This window comes from Bos indicus, chromosome 20 (assembly GCF_029378745.1).
Source record: "Bos indicus isolate NIAB-ARS_2022 breed Sahiwal x Tharparkar chromosome 20, NIAB-ARS_B.indTharparkar_mat_pri_1.0, whole genome shotgun sequence".
NCBI classification, from domain to species: domain Eukaryota; kingdom Metazoa; phylum Chordata; class Mammalia; order Artiodactyla; family Bovidae; genus Bos; species Bos indicus.
In genome coordinates this window covers 358,461-377,204 of record NC_091779.1, presented here as the reverse complement: position 1 = coordinate 377,204, position 18,744 = coordinate 358,461, and the positions used below count along the sequence as shown (strand labels likewise).

The 18,744-nt window shown below is 46.4% G+C and overlaps 1 protein-coding gene across 4 annotated transcripts in view; it reads left to right on the top strand.

Moving 5' to 3' along the window:
- The window catches only part of SLIT3 (slit guidance ligand 3), a 723,070-nt gene extending 706,372 nt beyond the window's left edge, over nucleotides 1-16,698 (top strand). For 3 of the 4 annotated variants that reach the window (XM_070774480.1, XM_070774479.1, XM_070774482.1), the window contains 4 exons: nucleotides 6,866-7,020; nucleotides 7,651-7,936; nucleotides 9,180-9,388; nucleotides 12,020-16,698. In XM_070774480.1, the coding sequence (XP_070630581.1) occupies nucleotides 6,866-7,020; nucleotides 7,651-7,936; nucleotides 9,180-9,388; nucleotides 12,020-12,255 (886 nt within the window). In that variant the 3' untranslated portion in view covers nucleotides 12,256-16,698. Of the gene's footprint in view, nucleotides 1-6,865; nucleotides 7,021-7,650; nucleotides 7,937-9,179; nucleotides 9,389-9,670; nucleotides 9,746-12,019 lie in introns of those variants that run through there. The other variant, XM_070774481.1, reaches the window with a different exon arrangement.
- Nucleotides 16,699-18,744: the final 2,046 nt, after the last annotated feature.

Here is an 18,744-nt window from a genome sequence, read left to right as displayed (position 1 = left end):
CCATATGAAAAATGCATTGGTTAACTCAAGATTTGAGAAAAAGTAAATTCAGGTGGAACCAGGTGTCATTATGACAACACAGTATTTTAAGAGCCACCAGGGAAGCCCCCTAAATTTGTATGCTGCTGCTGCTGCTGCTAAGTCACTTCAGTCGTGTCCGACTCTGTACGACCCCATAGACGGCGGCCCACCAGGCTCCTCTGTCCCTGGGATTCTCCAGGCAAGAACACTAGAGTGGGTTGCCATTTCCTTCTCCAATGCATGAAAGTGAAAAGTGAAAGTGAAGTGGCTCAGTCGTGCCTGACTCAGCAACCCCATGGACTGCAGCACACCAGGCTCCTCCGCCCATGGGATTTTTCCAGGCAAGAGTACTGGAGTGGGGTGCCATTGCCGTCTCCTTAAATTTGTATAGAGAAGGGGAAAAAAAAAAACCCTAGTTTGTTTCCTCCTGCCGCTTAAGAGAGAGAAAAAAAAGTCTGACACTTATAGCCTATTTCCTCCGTTTGGAGACCACTGGCCTTCCTGCCTGTTACCCTCTCAGTTCCATTTATTGATGTGTCTGTTTTTATGCCAATCTCTTACTATCTTGATTACTCTGGTTTTGTAATACAGTTTCAAATCCGGAAGAGCGATGGCTCCAGCCTTTTCTTCCTCAAGATTGCTTTGGCTATTCACAGTCCTTTATGGTATCATATAAATTCGATGACTACTCGATTTCTGTGAAAAATGCCATTGGAATTTTGGTAGAGATTGCATTGTATCTGTAGATTACTTTGGGTAGTATGGACATTTTAGCAATATTAATTCTTCCAGTCCCTGAGCACTGAACATCTTTCTATTTATTTTTGTCGTCTTCAGTTTCTTTCATCAGTGTCTTGCAGTTTTGAGTGTACAGGTGTTTTACTTCCTTAATTATTTTTTTCCTAGGTATTTTATTCTTTTTGATGCAATGTAAATGGGATTGTTTTCTTATTTCTCTTTCTTTTTTAAATTAATTTTTATTGGCATATAGTTGACTGACAATGTTCTGTTAGTTTCTGCTGTACAACAGTGTGAGTCAGTTATAGATATATCCACTCTTTTTTGGATTCTATTCCCATATAGGTCATTACAGAGTATTGTGTAGAATTCTCCATGCTGTACAGTAGATTCTTATCAGTTATCTATTTCATGTATCAGATCAGATCAGTCGTTCAGTCATGTCCGACTCTTTGCGACCCCATGAATCGAAGCACGCCAGGCCTCCCTGTCCATCACCAACTTCCAGAGTTCACCCAGACTCACGTCCATCGAGTCAGTGATGCCATCCAGCCATCTCATCCTCTGTCGTCCCCTTTTCCTCCTGCCCCCAATCCCTCCCAGCATCAGAGTCTTTTCCAATGAGTCAACTCTTCGCATGAGGTGGCCAAAGTATTAGAGTTTCAGCTTTAGCATCATTCCTTCCAAAGAAATCCCAGGACTGATCTCCTTCAGAATGGACTGGTTGGATCTCCTTGCAGTCCAAGGGACTCTCAAGAGTCTTCTCCAACACCACAGTTCAAAAGCATCAATTCTTCGGTGCTCAGCCTTCTTCACAGTCCAACTCTCACACCCATCCATGACCACAGGAAAATGTATAGTAGTGTTTATATGTCAGTCCCAAACTCTCATCTTATTCCTCCCCTTCTTAATTTCTCTGATAGAAATTATTAGTGTATAGAAATGAAACTTCTTTTTTATTGAAGTATAGTTGAATATAGTTTACAGTGTTACGTTAGTTTCCGGTGTACAGCAGAGTATTTACGTATATATTCTTTTTCAGATTCTCGTCCCACGTAGGTGATTACAAAAGACTGAGTATAGCTCCCATGCTGTCCAGTAGGTCCTTGTTGTTTATCTATTTTATATATAGTAATGTGTTTATGTTACTCTCAGACTCCTAATTTATCCCTCCCTCCACTTCTCCCCTTTGGTAACATGTCTGTGACTCTATTTCTGTTTTGTCAATAAGTTCATTTGTATTATTTTGTTGCTCCTACATATGAATGATATCGTATGATATTTGGCTTTCTCTGATTTACTTCACTTTGTGTGATAATCTCTAGGTCTGTCAATGTTGCTGCAAATGGCATTATTTCATTTTTTATGGCTGAGTAGTATTGTAGTATATGCGTACCACATCTATTGATGGACATTTGGGTTGTTTCATGTCTTGGCTATTGTAAGTAGTGCTGCAGTGAACATTGGGGTGCAAATATCTTTTTGAAGTATGGTTTTCTCTGGATATATGCCCAGGAGTGGGATTCCAGTATCATATGGTAACTCTATTTCTAGTTTTTTATGGAACTACCATACTGTTCTCCATAATAGCTATACCAATTTACATTCCCACTGGCAGTGTATGAGGGTCCCCTTTTCTCCAAACCCTCTCCAGCATTTATTGTTTGTAGACTTTTTGATGATGGCCATTCTGACCAGTGTGACGTGATACCTCATTGTGGTTTTGATTTGCACTTCTCTAGTAATTAGCAGTGTTGGGCATCTTGTATATCTGTTGGCCATTTGTATATCTTTTATGAAGAAATATCTGTTTAGATCTTATTTTTGGAGTGTAATTGCTTTACAATGTTGTGTTGGTTTCTGCTGTACAATGAAGTGAATCATCTATACATATATATGTATCCCCTCCCTCTTGAGGCTCTCTCCCGCCCACCCCCAACCCACCCCACTGAGTCATCACAGATCTCCGGGCTGAGCTCCTTGTGCCGACAGTAACTTCCCACTAGCTATCTGTTTTACACGTTGTAGTGTATATATGTCAGCTGCTCTCCCAGTTCATCCCACCCTCCTCTAATCCCCATGTCCACCTGTTTTCTACATCTACATCTCTATTCCTGCCCTGCATATAGGTTCATCTGTACCATTTTGCTAGATTCTATATATATGCGTTATTATGTGATATTTTTCTCTTTCTGACTTATTCACTCTGTGTGACAGACTCTGGGTCCACCCACATCACTACAGATGACCCGATTTTGTTCTTTTGTATGGCTGAGTAACAGTTCATTGAATATATGTACCACATGTTCTTTACCCCTTCATCTGGCAACGGGCATCTAGGTTGCTCCATGTCCTGGCTACTGTAAATACTGCTGCAATGAATATTGGGGTACATGCATTAACCTCAAACTCCTAATTTGTCCCCACCCCCCTTTCCCCTTTGGTAACCGTCAGTTTGTTTCCCGTGTCTGCAGATCTGTTTCTATTATATATTTGATTCATATATATGTTTTATAATCTTAATTCGAAAAGACACATTCAGTTTCTTTTTCTTTCCTGATTGCTGTGACTAGGACTTCCAGAACTATGTTGCATGAAAGTGGTGAGAGTGGACTTCCCTTATCTTGTTCTGATCTTAGAGGAAATGCTTTCACTTTTCACTGTTGAATATGATATTAGCTGTGGCTTTGTGACACATGCCTTTGCAATATTGAGGTTGGTTCCCTCTATGCCCACTTTCTAGAAAGCTTTTATCATAAATGGATACTGAATTTTGTCAGAAGCTTCAAATCTATTGGGATGACCATATGGGTTTTTCCCTCAATTTGTTAATATAGTGTATCAGCTGACTTGCAAATATTAAAAAATCCTTGCATCCCTGAAATAAATCCCACTTGATCACAGTATATGATCTTTTTAAGGTATTGCTGGATTTGGTTTGCTAATTTTTTCTTAAGAATTTTTTGTGTCTATGCTCATCAGTGATCTGATCTGCGATTTTCTTTTTTGTGATATCTTTGTCTGGTTTTGGTATTGGGTTGATAGTGGCTTCACAAAATGAGTTTGCAAGCGCTCCTTCCTCTGCAAGTTTTTAGAATCGTTTCAGAAGGATATGTGTTAGCTCTTCTCTAAACGTTTGATGGAATTCTCCTACGAAGCCATCTGGTCCTGGACTTTTGTTTGTTGGGAGTTTTTTAAAAAACCTTGTTTTTGGCTGCATGGGTTTTCTCTGGTTGTAGAGAGTGGGGGCTACTCTTCTTTGCAATGTGCAAGCTTCTCATTGCAGTGGCTTCTCTTGTCGCAGAGCACAGGTTCTAGGCATATGGACTTCAGTAGCTGTGGTGCATGGGTTTAGTCAGCAGAATGTGGGATCTTAGTTTCCTGATCAGGGATCAAACCCATGTCACCTGCATTGGGAAGCAGATTCTTAACCATTAGACCATCAGGCAAGTCCCTATTGGGAGTCTTTTAATCACAGATACAAGTTAAGCATTTATAACTGGTATGCTCACATCATCTATTTCTTCCTTGTTCAGTCTTGGAAGGTTGTCCTCTCTAAGCTTTTGTCCATCTCTTCTAGGCTGTCCGTTTACTGGCACACAGCTACCTATAGTGGTCTCTTACGGTGTTTTGTATTTCTGCAGTGTTGGTTTTAAGTTCTCCTTTTACATTTCTGATTTTACTGATTTAGGCCCTCTCCCTTTTTCTCTTGATGAGTGTTCCTCAAGATTTATCAATTTTGTTTATCTTTTCAAAGACCAGCTTTTAGCTTCATTGATCTTTTGTATTTTCTTTTCTTCTTTTTTTTTTTTGTTTGTTCTGCTCTTTGATTTTTTTCCCTTCTGTTAAGCTTGGATTTTGTTTGTTCTTCTTTCTCTAGTTGCTTTAGGTATATAGTTAGGTTGTTTGAGATTTTTCTTGTTTCCTGAGGTAGGCTTGTATTGCTATGAACGTCCCTATAAAAGCAAAATTGCTTTTGCTGCATCTCAGAGGTTTTGGAGAGTCATGCTTTCATTTTCATTTGTCTTTAAGCATTTTTTATTTCCTTTCTGATTTCTTCAGTGATCCATTGGTTGTTTAGTAGCTTATTGTTTAGCCTTCATGTATTTGTGGGTTTTTTTGCAGTTTTGCCTTACAGTTGGTTTCTAATCTCACTGTGTTGTGGTCAGAAAAGATGCTTGATATGATTTCAGTTTTCTTAAATTTACCAAAGCTTGCTTTGTGGCCCAGCATGTGATCTATCCTGGAGAATGTTCCATGTGCACTTGAGAAGAATGTGTGGTGTTCTGCTTTTGGATGGAACTCTCTATAGGTATGAATTAGGTCTATCTAGTCTAAATGTGTCATTTAAGGCCTGTGTTTCCCTATTTTCTGTCTGGATGATCTGTCCATTGATGTAAGTGGAGTAATGCAACTGATGTTTATAGTTTTATGTCTAGCAACTTCATTGAATTTGTTAGTTCTGACAGTTTTTCAGTGGAAACTTTAGATGTTTCTGTATATATCATCTCATTGCAAGTAATGACAGTTCTACTTCTTTGTGATATGTATACCTTTTGGGGCTTCCCTAGTGGCTCAGTTGGTAAAGAATCTCCTGCAATGCAGGAGACCTGGGTTCGATCCCTGGGTCAGGAAGATCCCCTGGAGAAGGAAATGGCAACCCACTCCAGGACTCTTGTCTGGAGAATCCCATGGACAGAGGAGCTGGGCAGGCTGCAGTCCATGAGATCTCCAAGAGTTGGACAGACTGTGCGGCTTTCACTTTCACTTTTTTCATACCTTTTTTATTTTTTTCTTAGTTGCTCAGGCTGGGACTTCCAATACTATGTTGAATATAAGTGGTAAGAGCGGACGTCCTTGTTTTGTTTCCAATTTTAAAGGAAAAGCTTTCCGCTTTTCACTACTAAGTATAATGTTAGTTGTGGGTTTGCCATGTGTGGCCTTTGTTATGTTGAGGAATGTTCCCTCTACACCCACTTGTTGAGGGTTTTTATCAGAAATAGATGGTTGAATTTTGTCAAGTTCTTTTTCTGCATTTATTGAGCTGATTACTTGATTCTGATCCTTGTTAATGTGGTATATCACACTGATTGATCCACTTGATCATAGTGTCTGATCCTTTCAATGTACTGTTGAATTAGGTTTGCTAATATTTTATTAAGAATGTTTGCATCTGTTTTCATCAGGGATATTGGCCTGTAATTTTCATTTTTTATGGTATTCCTGTTTTTCAGTATCAGGGTGATGCAGGCCTTGTAAAAAGAGCTTGGAAGTATTCATTCCTATTCTACTTTTGGAAGAGTTTGAGAAGGATTGTTATTAAGTCTTCTTTAAATGTTTGGTAGAAAAAAAGTAAAACAAATTTTTTTGGTAGAATTCATTTATGAAGCCATCTGGCCCTAGACTTCTATTTGTTGGGAAGTTTTTGATAACTGATTCAATACCCTTAAAGGCACCCCTCGTTTTGTTGCACTTTGTTCTGTTGTGCTTCACAGATATTATATTGTTTACAAATTGAAGGTTTGTGGCAGTCCTGTGTTGAGCAAGTCTATTGGTGCCATTTTTCCAGCAGTTGCTCACTTCATGCCTGTGTGTCATATTTTGGTGATTCTAACAATATTCAAACTTTTTCACTTTTGTATTTGTTATGGTGATCAGCGATGTTTGATGTTATTACTGCAAAAATTGACTCCCTGTAGGCTCAAGTGACAGCACTTTTTTGGCAATAAAGTATTTTTAGGGTACATACATTGCTTTTTAGACAAAATGCTGTTGACACGTAATGAAGTATTTAATAAACGTAACTTTTATATGCACTGGGAAACTAGAAAAGTGACTCACTTTACTGAGGTGATCTGGAACTGAACCTGCATTATCTCTGAGGTATATCTATATAGATAGATAAGACAGATGAAATGAATAAGTGGAGAAGCTATAGGTGTAACAGGTATTAAGAATTCTATGTACTGTTTTTATCTTTGTGATTTACGTTGTTTAGAATTACTCCGAGATAAAACTCAAGGAATCCCAATCAAGTTCACACATGGTACAGGCTGTGGAAGGCATTCAGCAAACTTTCTGTCTCTCTCCCTTCTCTCCTGCCCAGCGTGGAGACTGTGAATGACGGGCAGTTTCACAGCGTGGAGCTAGTGATGCTAAACCAGACCCTGAACCTGGTGGTGGACAAAGGAGCCCCCAAAAGCCTGGGAAAGCTCCAGAAGCAGCCAGCAGTGAGCATCAACAGCCCCCTCTACCTTGGAGGTAAACCCCATCTCCTCCCACCTGTCCCTTGTACTCTGGTACCCACACCCAGGCCCACTGGTGGGGCTCATAGCTCTCATCTCAGCACCCACTGTCAAAGCCAATCAAGGGAGGCTTCCTGCAGGAAGTGATGGCCAAGCTGCTTCCTAAAGGGTGAACAGTTAGCCAGGTCATGGGGAAGAGAAGAGAAAAGGAGAGAGGGCAGGGCTCCTTCTGAGAAACTACAAGTTGTTCAGGGGCTGGGAGAAGGTGAAGATGAAATGGGGAGGGAGGAGATGCAGACAGGGTGCAGGCCCTCCAATATGCAGGCTCGCCTCGGCTCTGCCACCTCCTCTGATGCTTTGAGGCTCAGCTGATGTGTATGGAGGAGCATGTTTAAAATTAAGCGCATTCAAAGGCCAAAGAGAGAAGAAGCGACCAGCCTGGCAGAGCCTGGACCTGAAGCACAGCCTTGCGCTCGTAGTTCTCAAAGGGTTATGTACAAAAAGACCCAAAAAGGACCAGAGTAGGCTGTTCAATACTGAGATTCCCAAGGCTTGTCCCCAAGAGTCCACCTCCGAGGGCTGGGATGTGGGCGTGCAGGGTGGGCGGGGCGGGTCTTCAGGTTGCCGTCTGGTGCCCCTCCCGCAGGCATCCCCACCTCCACCGGCCTCTCAGCCTTGCGCCAGGGCATGGACCGGCCGCTGGGTGGTTTCCACGGCTGCATCCACGAGGTGCGCATCAACAACGAGCTCCAGGACTTCAAGGCCCTCCCCCCACAGGCCCTGGGAGTCTCGCCGGGCTGCAAGTCCTGCAGCGTGTGCAGGCACGGCCTGTGCCGAGCCGTGGAGAAGGACAGCGTGGTGTGTGAGTGCCACCCGGGCTGGACCGGCCCGCTGTGCGACCAGGAGGCCCGCGACCCCTGCCTTGGCCACAGGTCTGTGTTCCGTGCCCTCCCCGCTCCCCCGTCACCCCCGCCCCAGCAGGAAGTGAGCACAGATGGAAGCTGGAAGGACTGCAGTCAGACTGCAGGCAGGACCTGTGGGGGGGCTGCTCAGAAGGTCAGGCACTTACACAAAGAGCAGGTTTTGCTCAGAAGGGATGTCAGTGTGCAAGGGCCTGGCTGAAAAGTGCTTGTCAAATGACCGTCAGAGCCTGCCTAGAGTTGCAGCAGCCCCCACGTGCGTCCGAGCCAAGTGGAATGGGGCACCAGTGCACACATGCCATGGCAGGTGGGTGCATTTCAGCCCCAACTCAGCTCCCCTCTCAGCAGTGCCCCCCCATGCAGGCACCAGGGGTGTATAGCCAGACAGAGATGAATCATGGCCTAGCTCTGGCATTCATTATGCATTCAAATACTGAGGGCCTACGATGTGTCGGACCTTGTACCAAACCTAAGACGTCCAGCATCCTCAGTGTTCAGAGATCTGAATCAACCGAAACCAACATTGGAGCCATGCCTGCTAACTGGCGTGGCTGAGCAAGCTGGGACTTGATATTGTGAATAGGAAGCGAAGGACAGCTGGAAGGGGGCAGGGTCTCCTGGGTCGCTCTGAAGTGTGTGTGCATGTTTGACTCTACAGTGAATGTGTCCACAATGAAGCCTGGCTCTGAACATCATCCCAGTAGGGAGAATGCTGCAGCATGATTAAGAACCCAGGCTGTGGCATCACTTTGTCCTCTGTGAGATGTAGATAAGACTCTCTACTGCACAGGTATATAGAGGAGAGGCGATGGTAGAAAATAAGACTGATGTTGGGGGTAAAGTACGTGCTCTAATGCCTGACACAGGGCAGGTGGTAGCTGGTGGTAGTGGTAGGAATAGTCATGTTAACAGTTAAGATGGCAGAACAGTTAAACTGGTTGGAGACTGCTTAGGTTTCTCTGAGCAGTGACTTGCCACCAAGACTGGTGGGCTCTGATGTCTGGGTATGAAACAGCCAATAAGCCAGCCTTGTTGCACTCACAGCTGACAGTGGTCTTCGGTGATACTCACGAGCTCCGGCTGATTGATACTGGGCCACTGGGCTGGCAGAGGGCGGACCATGTGATGGAGCAGGCCTAGGATCCCGCGGCTCCAAGACCCCTGGTCCGAGCCCGGGAGTGGCTGGGGTGGACAGAGAAAGCCTGCAGCTGCTCTGCCTGCCTGGTTCCCCTCTCACCCTTACCTCTGCCCCCAGCTGCATCCAGGGGAAGTGTGTGGCATCCGGAACCTCCTACGTGTGCAGGTGCACCGAAGGCTATGGAGGGGCCTTGTGCGACCAGAAGAATGACTCCAACAGCGCCTGCTCAACCTTCAAATGTCACCAGGGACAGTGCCATGTCTCAGATCGAGGGGAGCCCTACTGCCTGTGCCGGCCTGGCTTTAGTGGGGAGCACTGTGAACAAGGTGGGTCCAGTGTGCGCAGGGGAGGGGCCTCAGAGGGATGCAGGGGTCAGGGTCAGACTCCACCTTCATCCCGCGGCCTGAGTTCCAGGTCTAGCTGCGCCACTTAGAGGCTGCGTGACCCTCACTGAGTCACCTACTGAGCCTCAGATTCCTTCACTTTGAATATGGGAGCAACGCTGTACCTTCCTGTATGAGCTATCCATTGCTGCATAATAAATTAGCACCAGAACATAGCAGTTCAGAACTGCACTAAACATGCTCTATCCCACATGGTTCCTGTAGGTCAAAGATTCAGAAACAGCTTGGCAACCTTGAGGGACCCAAACTGAAACTGTCTAACAAACAGCCAGGACTAGGTGAGCTGTCTGGTCACCCTTTCTCCCCTCTCCCCTCCCTTTATCCTGTTCCAGTTGCCAGCCCTTGAGCTGCCAGCGTAGCCCTCTAAGCAGCACCACTGGCTCACTGGGGAACTTATTAGCAACGCAGACGCCCAGGTCCTGCCCAGACCTTTCGAATCAGAACCTGCATTTTAATAAGAGCCCGTGGTGACTCTTACACACACTAATATTTCAGCTGTTGCTCTGCAGTGTCCTTCCAATCCTCCTGCCATTATTGGGTCAACAGAAGACAGCTCCTTGGTCTGATCCCATTTTGAAAACATTAAATTACTTACCTCCCTTAGTGGCCCCTTTAGTGCGTTAATCAAAAAAGCAAAGTTGAAATTATGTTACAGTTGAAATGGTTCTGTCTCCTCTTGGAGGTTTTTCTCTGGCACGGAACCTGAGTCTTTGTTTCCCTCCCTGTCACCAGAATCCCAGGCGGGTCACCCCCCACTAGAGGACTCTTTCACATTTTATACCTTGTTAAAATACCATTCTTAACTAACTTTGTTAAATAATGTATTTTGAAATAATTTCAGATCTACCAGAAAAGTTGCCAGAACAATACAAACAGCACCCCTGTTCCCTTCAACTCGACGGCCCAGTGTGCGGAGTTTGCGTTCCACCCCTCCCCACATCACACACACCTGTGATCATGAGTCTCTTTTCTATCCTTTTAACTGTGATCATGAGTCTCTTTTCTATCCTTTTAACAATCTCATAATTTTGAAAAACTACATCAAGCTTTACAAAATTCACATGACATCACATTAACCACCTAAAGCTTTAAAATGCACTCACAATCCCTCTGATGCTCATAAGAGCCCATGAAGAGGCGGGAAGGACCAGGAAATGTGTCACTATTTTCCAGACAAGGAAACTGAGGGTCAGGATGGCAAGGGACTGGTCCAAGGCCGAGAGGCCGAAGACCCCGTGTGGCCAAGGTGCATTGCTCCATTTTTCACTGCCTTGCTCCACATGCCCTCCCAGTGGACTGAGGACAGCAGCAGGGTCAAGGTGAGAAGCTGGGTCAGGAACCAGAGGATTAAGCAGATCCTCGGGGTTCCTGCCTCTCATTTCTACAACTTGTACAAAAGCTCACACGCATAACCTCGGGCTCATTGACTCCTCTTCCTCTTTCACACCTCAACTCCAGCATCACTTCCCAGAAAGACAGTATCTGGCCCCTAGGCTAGTCAGGCTCCTTTACTAAGTATTTTGTGTAAACCTGTCCTGTTTCTTCAGCTCAGTTGATCATTACAAATATATGTATTTAAATGACTATATAGTGTCTAGACTCTACACCAATGGAGACAGGCTACTGTGAATAGTGAGGACTGGGGCAAACTAGATATTTCCTGTCCTGTCTAAAGTTCTCAGCTTCAGCCCATCACTGCCATGCAGGGATGCAGGCTTGGCTTCCCAGACCCCTTGGTTTTCAAAGAAACCAGATATCCCAACGTTTAGATGAAATATTCAGGGTTTTTTTTATGTTGGCATTTAATTTGGTTGTTAAGCACCTATGGTACAATCAACATATGTGTGGGATGGGGTGTGAGATGGGGTTGAGCCCTCAGTCCACCAACTTGCCACATCTACTTTGGTCTTTAAGTTCCCTGAAGGAAGGGACCAAGCCTGATCTTGTCACTTTTATATCCTCAGGGCTTAGTTTACACTGGGCGCTAGTGGTAAAGAATCTGCCTGCCACTGCAGGAAGCGTCTGATCCCTAGGTCAGAAAGATCCCCTGGAGGAGGGTAGGGCAACCCACTCCATATTCCTGCCTGGAGAATCCTATGGACAGAAGAGCCTGGAAGGCTACAGTCCATGGGGTTACAAAAAGTTGGACACGACTGAGCAACTGAGCACGCACGCACACACACAGCCTGGCATAGAAAAGGCACTAAGCTTTCATGAAATAGACGGGTTAATGGAGAGGTTCCTAACCCCTGCGCCATGGACAGGATGGTTTGTGGCGTGTTAGGAACCAGGCACAGCAGGAGGTGAGCAGCAGGCAAAACTAAAACCATCTCCCTACCTACCCCATCCATAGAAAAATTGTCCTCCGTGAAACTGGTCCCTAGTGCCAAAAAGGTTGGGGACCTCTGGGATAACGGGTGGACAGATGGATGGAAGGAGGAGAGAATGTATAAGCACATATGGTCCTCAGACCACAAGTGTTTTGGAGCAGCCTACCCTGGCCCGCCCCCTGCACCACCAACGCCGTGTCCTTGCCTCTTGTGCCCTCTGCAGAAACGCCTTGCCTCGGAGAGGTGGTCCGAGAGGTGATCCGCCGCCAGAAGGGTTATGCATCATGTGCCACGGCCTCCAAGATACCTGTCATGGAGTGTCGTGGGGGCTGCGGGCCCCAGTGCTGCCAGCCCACCCGCAGCAAGCGGCGGAAGTACGTCTTTCAGTGCACAGACGGCTCCTCGTTCGTGGAAGAGCTGGAGAGACACTTAGAGTGCGGCTGCCGCCCGTGTTCCTAAGGCCCCTGCACCCGCTCTGCCTCCTGGGCTCCGGCCGGGCGGATGGGGACGGCCACCGGTCTCCCGCCTGCGAGGCCTGGAGTGAAGAAGTGGGAACCGGAGAGGAAGCAAAAGAAGAAAAGAATATTAAGTATATTGTAAAATAAACAAAAAATAGAACTTATTTTTATTATGGAAAGTGACTATTTTCATCTTTTATTATATAAATATATCACACCGTCTGAGTATATGTACCATATAGTGAGTTATTTTTACCAGATTTTTTGTTCCATGTTGTGTAATTGTCATGTTTTTATAAACAGCTGTTAAAAGTTTTAAGGGAAAAAAAGAACTAATAAAAATGTTTTAAAACAAAAGGATGAACACAAAGAAGTGACAGCCTGACTGAGGCAGAAGGAGGAGGCTTAAATGTTTAGGTAACACTATTGTGTCGGCAGAAAGGAGGACCTGCTTACAGAGCTCAGGAAACGGAATCAGAAGAGGAAGACAGTAAAGGAAGAGATTTTCCTTTGTTTCTTCTGACCTTTACTGACTTTTCTTCCTTCCCTGGAAGCACCCAGCTTTTCAGCCCTGGTGGTTGAGGCCCAGGGTGTGCACTTCTTCCAGGAAAAACCTCTGAGCCCTGGGTCCTGCAGGGTCAGAGCTCACAGCCCCGCCCCTTCCTGGCTGCCCTTGCCTCCATTCTGGGACTGTCTGAATCTGCCACAGGCTTAGTCTGAGCCTGTTTGGCCAAATCTGAAAATAGTGCCCCTTTTCCTGCCTGTCCCCAGAAAGGCAGTCCCCCTGTGGCTCCCCCAGGGGCACGGTGCTCACCCGTCTCCTCGGGCCCTAGCCCTGGCCCTTCCTCTGGAAGTTCTGAGCCACTCTCCTCCCTCGGTCCACCTCATATTGGAAGGCAAAATCAGGAGAACAGGCAGCCAGGGCTCCTGGGAATGAGGAGGGTCAGGGGCCAAGCCTGCCCACAGCTCTGGAAAGTTCTGGAAGGCTCCTGCCATGGGACAGATAGGCCTCTGAGACCTCATCCTCCAGGTCGTTATCTTTATGACAAAGACGCCGTGCCCATCTGCAACACTTTTCCACGCATAGCCATAATGCACCCTACTCTGTCCACATATCCCCTGCCCCTGAGAACGTATTCCTGTTTCATAGATGAGGAAACTGAGGCCTCTTTTACCCCAGTAATTCACCTTATGCCTCATCTATGATAAGTGGAAGACCAAAGCCCAAACTCTAAACTCTGGTTTCCGTCTCCAGAGTAGCATAAATGCAGGAGGATCAGGCAGCTAAAGTTGTCAGAGAAGCCCTGCCAGGAAGGGAAAGTCAATTTTTTCCGGTATTTTTCCTGTTCTCGTTTTGCTTCCTTAATATCCAGAAAGACTAGACTGAGAGACTTAGGTATCAGGGAATGTGAGCAAGGCCAGCCCACTCAGCGCAGACTGCTGAAGGAGACTTGTCCCTGCCCCATCCCTGTCCACCCCCTCCCACCCCCATCAGGCCAGACAGCCCAGGGGCCAGCCACTCACACCAGCCTCTGGGCCCACAACCATCGCTCCCTCCCCCAGGAGCCTCCCCTGCAGAAGCACCAGGGAAGAGAGAGCGGAGTGCAGTGGACCGTCAGCACTGAGCATCCCCAGAAGAGCCTCGAGGTTCTTGCAAGCCGAAGGCTCAAAGAGTCCAAGGGGAGAGAAAAGAAAGGAGGATGGAAGAAAAATAGGAGGAAGGAGGAGGAGTGGGAAGGAAGGGGGACTGAGGGAGAAAGAGAACAAAGAAGAGATGATGAAGAGGAGAGAGGGATAAGATGGGGCATTTTCTTTAAAATTTGTATATATAATATACATCATGTTCCAGGTACTTACTGTACCTTATGATGACTGTTTTATGTATTAATGGCTAGGTTGGCTTAGTGCTTCCTACATTATACATCAGGTACCACTCTAATTTATATATATTAACATATAATATACATTTAATTCTCTAAACAACTCTGTAGTAAAGACACTGCTAACCCATCTTACAGTTCAACAAATTGAATCATGGAAAAGTTAACTTGCACAAGAACAGATGCCTAGTAAATTACAGAGCCGGGATTTAGGCCCAGCCTGACTCCAGGACTTTCTCTTCATGGGAAGGAGACAGGTCCTGCTTCTAAGGATTCTACAGTTTGAGGCAGAAACAATCATGGAAATAGATAATTGCTTTAGTATATGGAAGTAGCTGTCCAGAGTAAGGAATTTCCAAATCTTGAGTCTTCAAGAATGAATAGGAGTTTGCCAGGACACAGGGGAGGGAGTTGAAATTTCCATGATTCTCTATGAATAGGAGTTTGCCAGGACACAGGGGAGGGAGTTGAAATTTCCACGATTCTCTGTTAAAAAGCAGGGAAGTGTGAAAAGACCTGGCATGTTTGGGGGCAGTCAGAGATCTGGAGTGGCAGGAGTGTGGCTGCATACTGGGGGGCAGGGATAAATGGGGAAGACAGGAAGGCAGGAGTTTGACCACAAAAAGCCACGTGTAGCAGGCTAGACCACAGGGTTCCAGCAGGTTTTTGAGCAGGGGAAGTAGAACAAGCTCTGTTTTAGGAAAAGAGCTGGTGGCAAAGTAGAGAAAGGTCTGGGAGAAGAAGACAGGGCTTTGCCACCCAAAATGGCCTTGGGGTTCCCCCCAGTTCCTGACTTTGGTTTATTGAGGCTAGACAACACTCATTTCCAAATGGGTCACAAAGTCCCTGTGGTGGTTCAGAAGCTCTGCCCTGGGAGGGGTCTCCCCAGTACCCCTCCCAACCCCACACACTCCCAGCCCTCCTCATGCATGCAGGTGGTCCTGAGCCTTATTCTGCCACCGACATTCCTACCCAGCTCTCCCCACCCAGCACAAAGCCCACCCAGCTCGCCATCTTGAGAGCCCCACCCAGAGTCCCTGACTTTCTCAGAGGACTCGCCAAGCTCACAGCTTTCCCTTCATCTGCCCTAAGCATTCTGAGGCCTTTCTCTGCCAGCCACCCCCTGGGACCAATACCTAATCAGTCACAGTCAGCCAAGACAGCCAAAAGGACAAGATTCTTTCAGGGCGGCTGCTGGGGTAGGGGGCGATTTTGAGCCTTCCCTCCTCAATTTTGGAAGCTCTGACTTTATGAAATGCCAAACTCAGTGCCATTAAGAAAATTCTCCCCAAATGAAGTCTCTCTAACAAATGGAGGTTAAAACTCTTAGTGGAGCAGGCAAATTCTAGAAAGTCCCATGGGGCAGAAGCAGTTCAGTTAACCTGCACATTCAGTGGTTCAATGCTTGTGTGTGAGGATGCACACATGCACAGAAGCAGCAGCTCAGGCTGTTTCCCCCCTGAGCAGGGCTCGGGGGAGTGGAAGGAAACGTCCCTTTTTAACTCAACCAAGGGACCCTAATGAGAGAATGTACTTAAAAGTTCTTTGTAAAGTATAAACTAAAGACTTTAAATGTAAGATGCTACTGTTATTATTACTGTTGTTGTTGCTATTAATGACATGCCAAAAGGCCCTTTAGACAAGATGGCTTTGCCTTTTCAATTTCATTGAAAAGAAACAGAGTCTGAAACTTCAGAAAGATGACAGAGAGGAGGAAAAGTGGGAAAGAGGCAAGGAAAGGGAGGGAGATCCCGGAGGGCCAGGGAAAGAGGCGAAAATCCCCAGGACAACCCTCAGGAACATAGAGGTGGCCAGAATGGGAACTGAGCCAACCTTGCCCTTCACCAGATACAAAGCTATCAACAGACTAAAAACCCTTAGGCTGAGCAGCCAGCCACTGCCTTTGCTAGGAGAGAAGCCCCTGGCATAAGTGGATCTGCCCCCAAAAACAAAGCATCCCAGATATCAGAGTGGGAGGAACCCATAGGGGCCCTTGGTGGCTAGAACACCGATAATCAGAGCAATGGCACTTCTAGACCAGAGACCAAGGTCATCCAGGAAATCAACACCAGGGGCAGGTAGAGACTACCCAGGCTAAAGTTCTTCCTGCGACTCCCCAGGGGCATCCAGGCAGCGCAAAGCCTGAAACACTCTCCAATTAGTGGCCAGGAAAGTGTCTGCACTTTCCCTCACAGCCATTTCCCAGTGTCTTCAGGTGGTCCGCAAGCTGGGGCGTGGTCTGGTTTGGTAACGCTTAACCACACTTCCCAGTCTGGGTTAGACAGTGCCATAGGAAACACTTGGGGAAAGTTGACGAGAGATACCAGCTAGCAGGGCCAGCAAAGACAGAATGGGGCATTTGGCAAAGCTTATTTCTCTAACCCAATAAGTTTCTAAAAAGAAAACTTTTAAGGTTTTTTTTTTAAAAAACAATGTAATAGGGCCACTTCACCAGTACGGGATAAATAATGTGCTTTTTTTTTCAACAGACTGTCATATGCTGATATCATTAAAATAAATGGATAAGAGAGCCATCAGATGCTCTTGTGAATACCAGAAGCTTAGCCCTCCTCTGTGATGTGTGTTTTATTTTTACTCCTGACCTTCGCACTCCCTGGGGCAAAGATTACTGCATTCATGGTTGGGGCAAGTCTGGTGTGGAATAAGTGAAAAAAATTGGCTTCTTGCACCATGACGTGGGAAAAATGGATCCAGAGTTCCCCAGAGATACGGAAGAGAAAACCGAACACATGGCCACATGGCATAGGGTCTGCAGGGCATGTGCTTACATACTGGATGCCAAGGGTCACAGAAGAGGAAGCCACTCCAGCACAGAGAACATGATATGAAGGAAGATTTCCTCCCGGGCACTCCAATTAATTAAATCCCCTCCTTTCATCATTTCTTCCATAAGCAGTTACTGAAGATCTGCTTTGTGCCAGGTTCTGATCTAGGCAGTAAGGACTACAAAGATGACCAAGATAAATTCCTTCCTCTCCTGGAGCTTAACTTTCAACTGAGTGTCAATCAACAATCAAAAAGAGAGTTCCCTGGTGGTCCAGTGGCTAAGACGCTGAGCTCCCAACGCATGGAGTCCAGGTTCAGTCCCTGGTCAGGGAACGAGATCCCACATCCCACAACTAAAAGTTTGCAAGCCACAACTAAAGATCAAAGATCCCACATGCTACAACTAAGACTCAGTGCAAACAAACAAGTAAATAAATAAACATATAAAACAAGAAATCAACCAAAGGAAACATCAGATAATATTTAAAAAGTAGAGATGGGCTGGCACATTAGCTGGTGGGTACTTTACACAGCGAATTTGAGGAAGGCCTCTCTGAAGAATGTGAACCCAGGGTGGGGTAAAGAAGAAACAGAAGAAGCCTAGCCCTGCAGCCCTCCCTACCTGTCTGCCCTCACACAGGTCTCATTTGAGGGAGGTGGATAGCCCAAGATCCTTAGGAGGCCAGAGCTGATGCCATGAGCAAGAGAGCACTAGGAGAGGACTAGTGAGTGAGGGGAGGGGGCAGACCCCACCCTCGGCTCCCAGCCAAGAGGCTTCCTTGGGGGCCCAGGGCCTCTCTGAATGAGAAATGCCAAGGGTCTGGAGGCCACCACTGGCTGGATGCAGGTCACCTTCACTTCCCTGGAAGATGGCTTTTATCTCCCCTGTGACAAACCCCACTGGGAAAAAGACTCTGGTGGGCAGCAGATTCACCAAGCGTCAGCAAATAACCCAGGCACTCCTTTGCCTGCTATTTCCTGAGCAAGAGAGAGCTGCACAGGCCAGGTGCTCCGAGCCCCCATCAACACACCTTTGACATGAGCGTCCCACCTCTCAGCATGAAAGAAAGAAATTGGGAGTGGGGGTGGGGGATGGGGAGGAGATAGGTTTTGTGTGGCATGCACTGTCACATAGCCCAAAACACACAAATCATGTCACATAGCCTGACTCACACACACACTGTGTCACACAGCCTGGCACACACACACATAGTCACACAGCCTCACAAACACACACACACACACACAGCCACACATCCTGGGCATCCCTGCCAGGAGGAGCTGCTGGTCAGGAGCCCACAGCCTCCATTTTCCATGCTTAAAACAAAGAGCCCTTCCTTCCAGGTTTGGAACTGATAGATCTATTTCCTCTCAAGTTCCCGTTTGTATCCGTCCATTGCAGATCTTCTCAACTGGGAAGGACTCTGCCTGCACCCCCACCCCACCCCCGCCAGGAGACATTTGGAGATGTCTAGACACATTTAAATTGTGTGACCAGGGCAGGGGGTGCCACTGGCACAGAGCAGGTGGAGGTCATAAATGCTGTTCAACATCCTAAAATGCACAGCACAGCCTCCACAATTGAGAATTATCCTGCCCAACATATCAGTAGTCCTAAGACTGAGAAACCCAGGCTTGGACTAATTGGATCCTTCACTGAACAGTTGGCTGGAATCATGGAGAAAGGAAGGATGTAGGAGTGCTAAATAGATACAAATAGTGGCCTCTTCAGGGGAGGATGGTCTCTCTGTCAGAACACATAGCAGGCTGATGATCATACTTGCATTTATAACGTCATTATTGATGGGGGATGGGGAATCCCA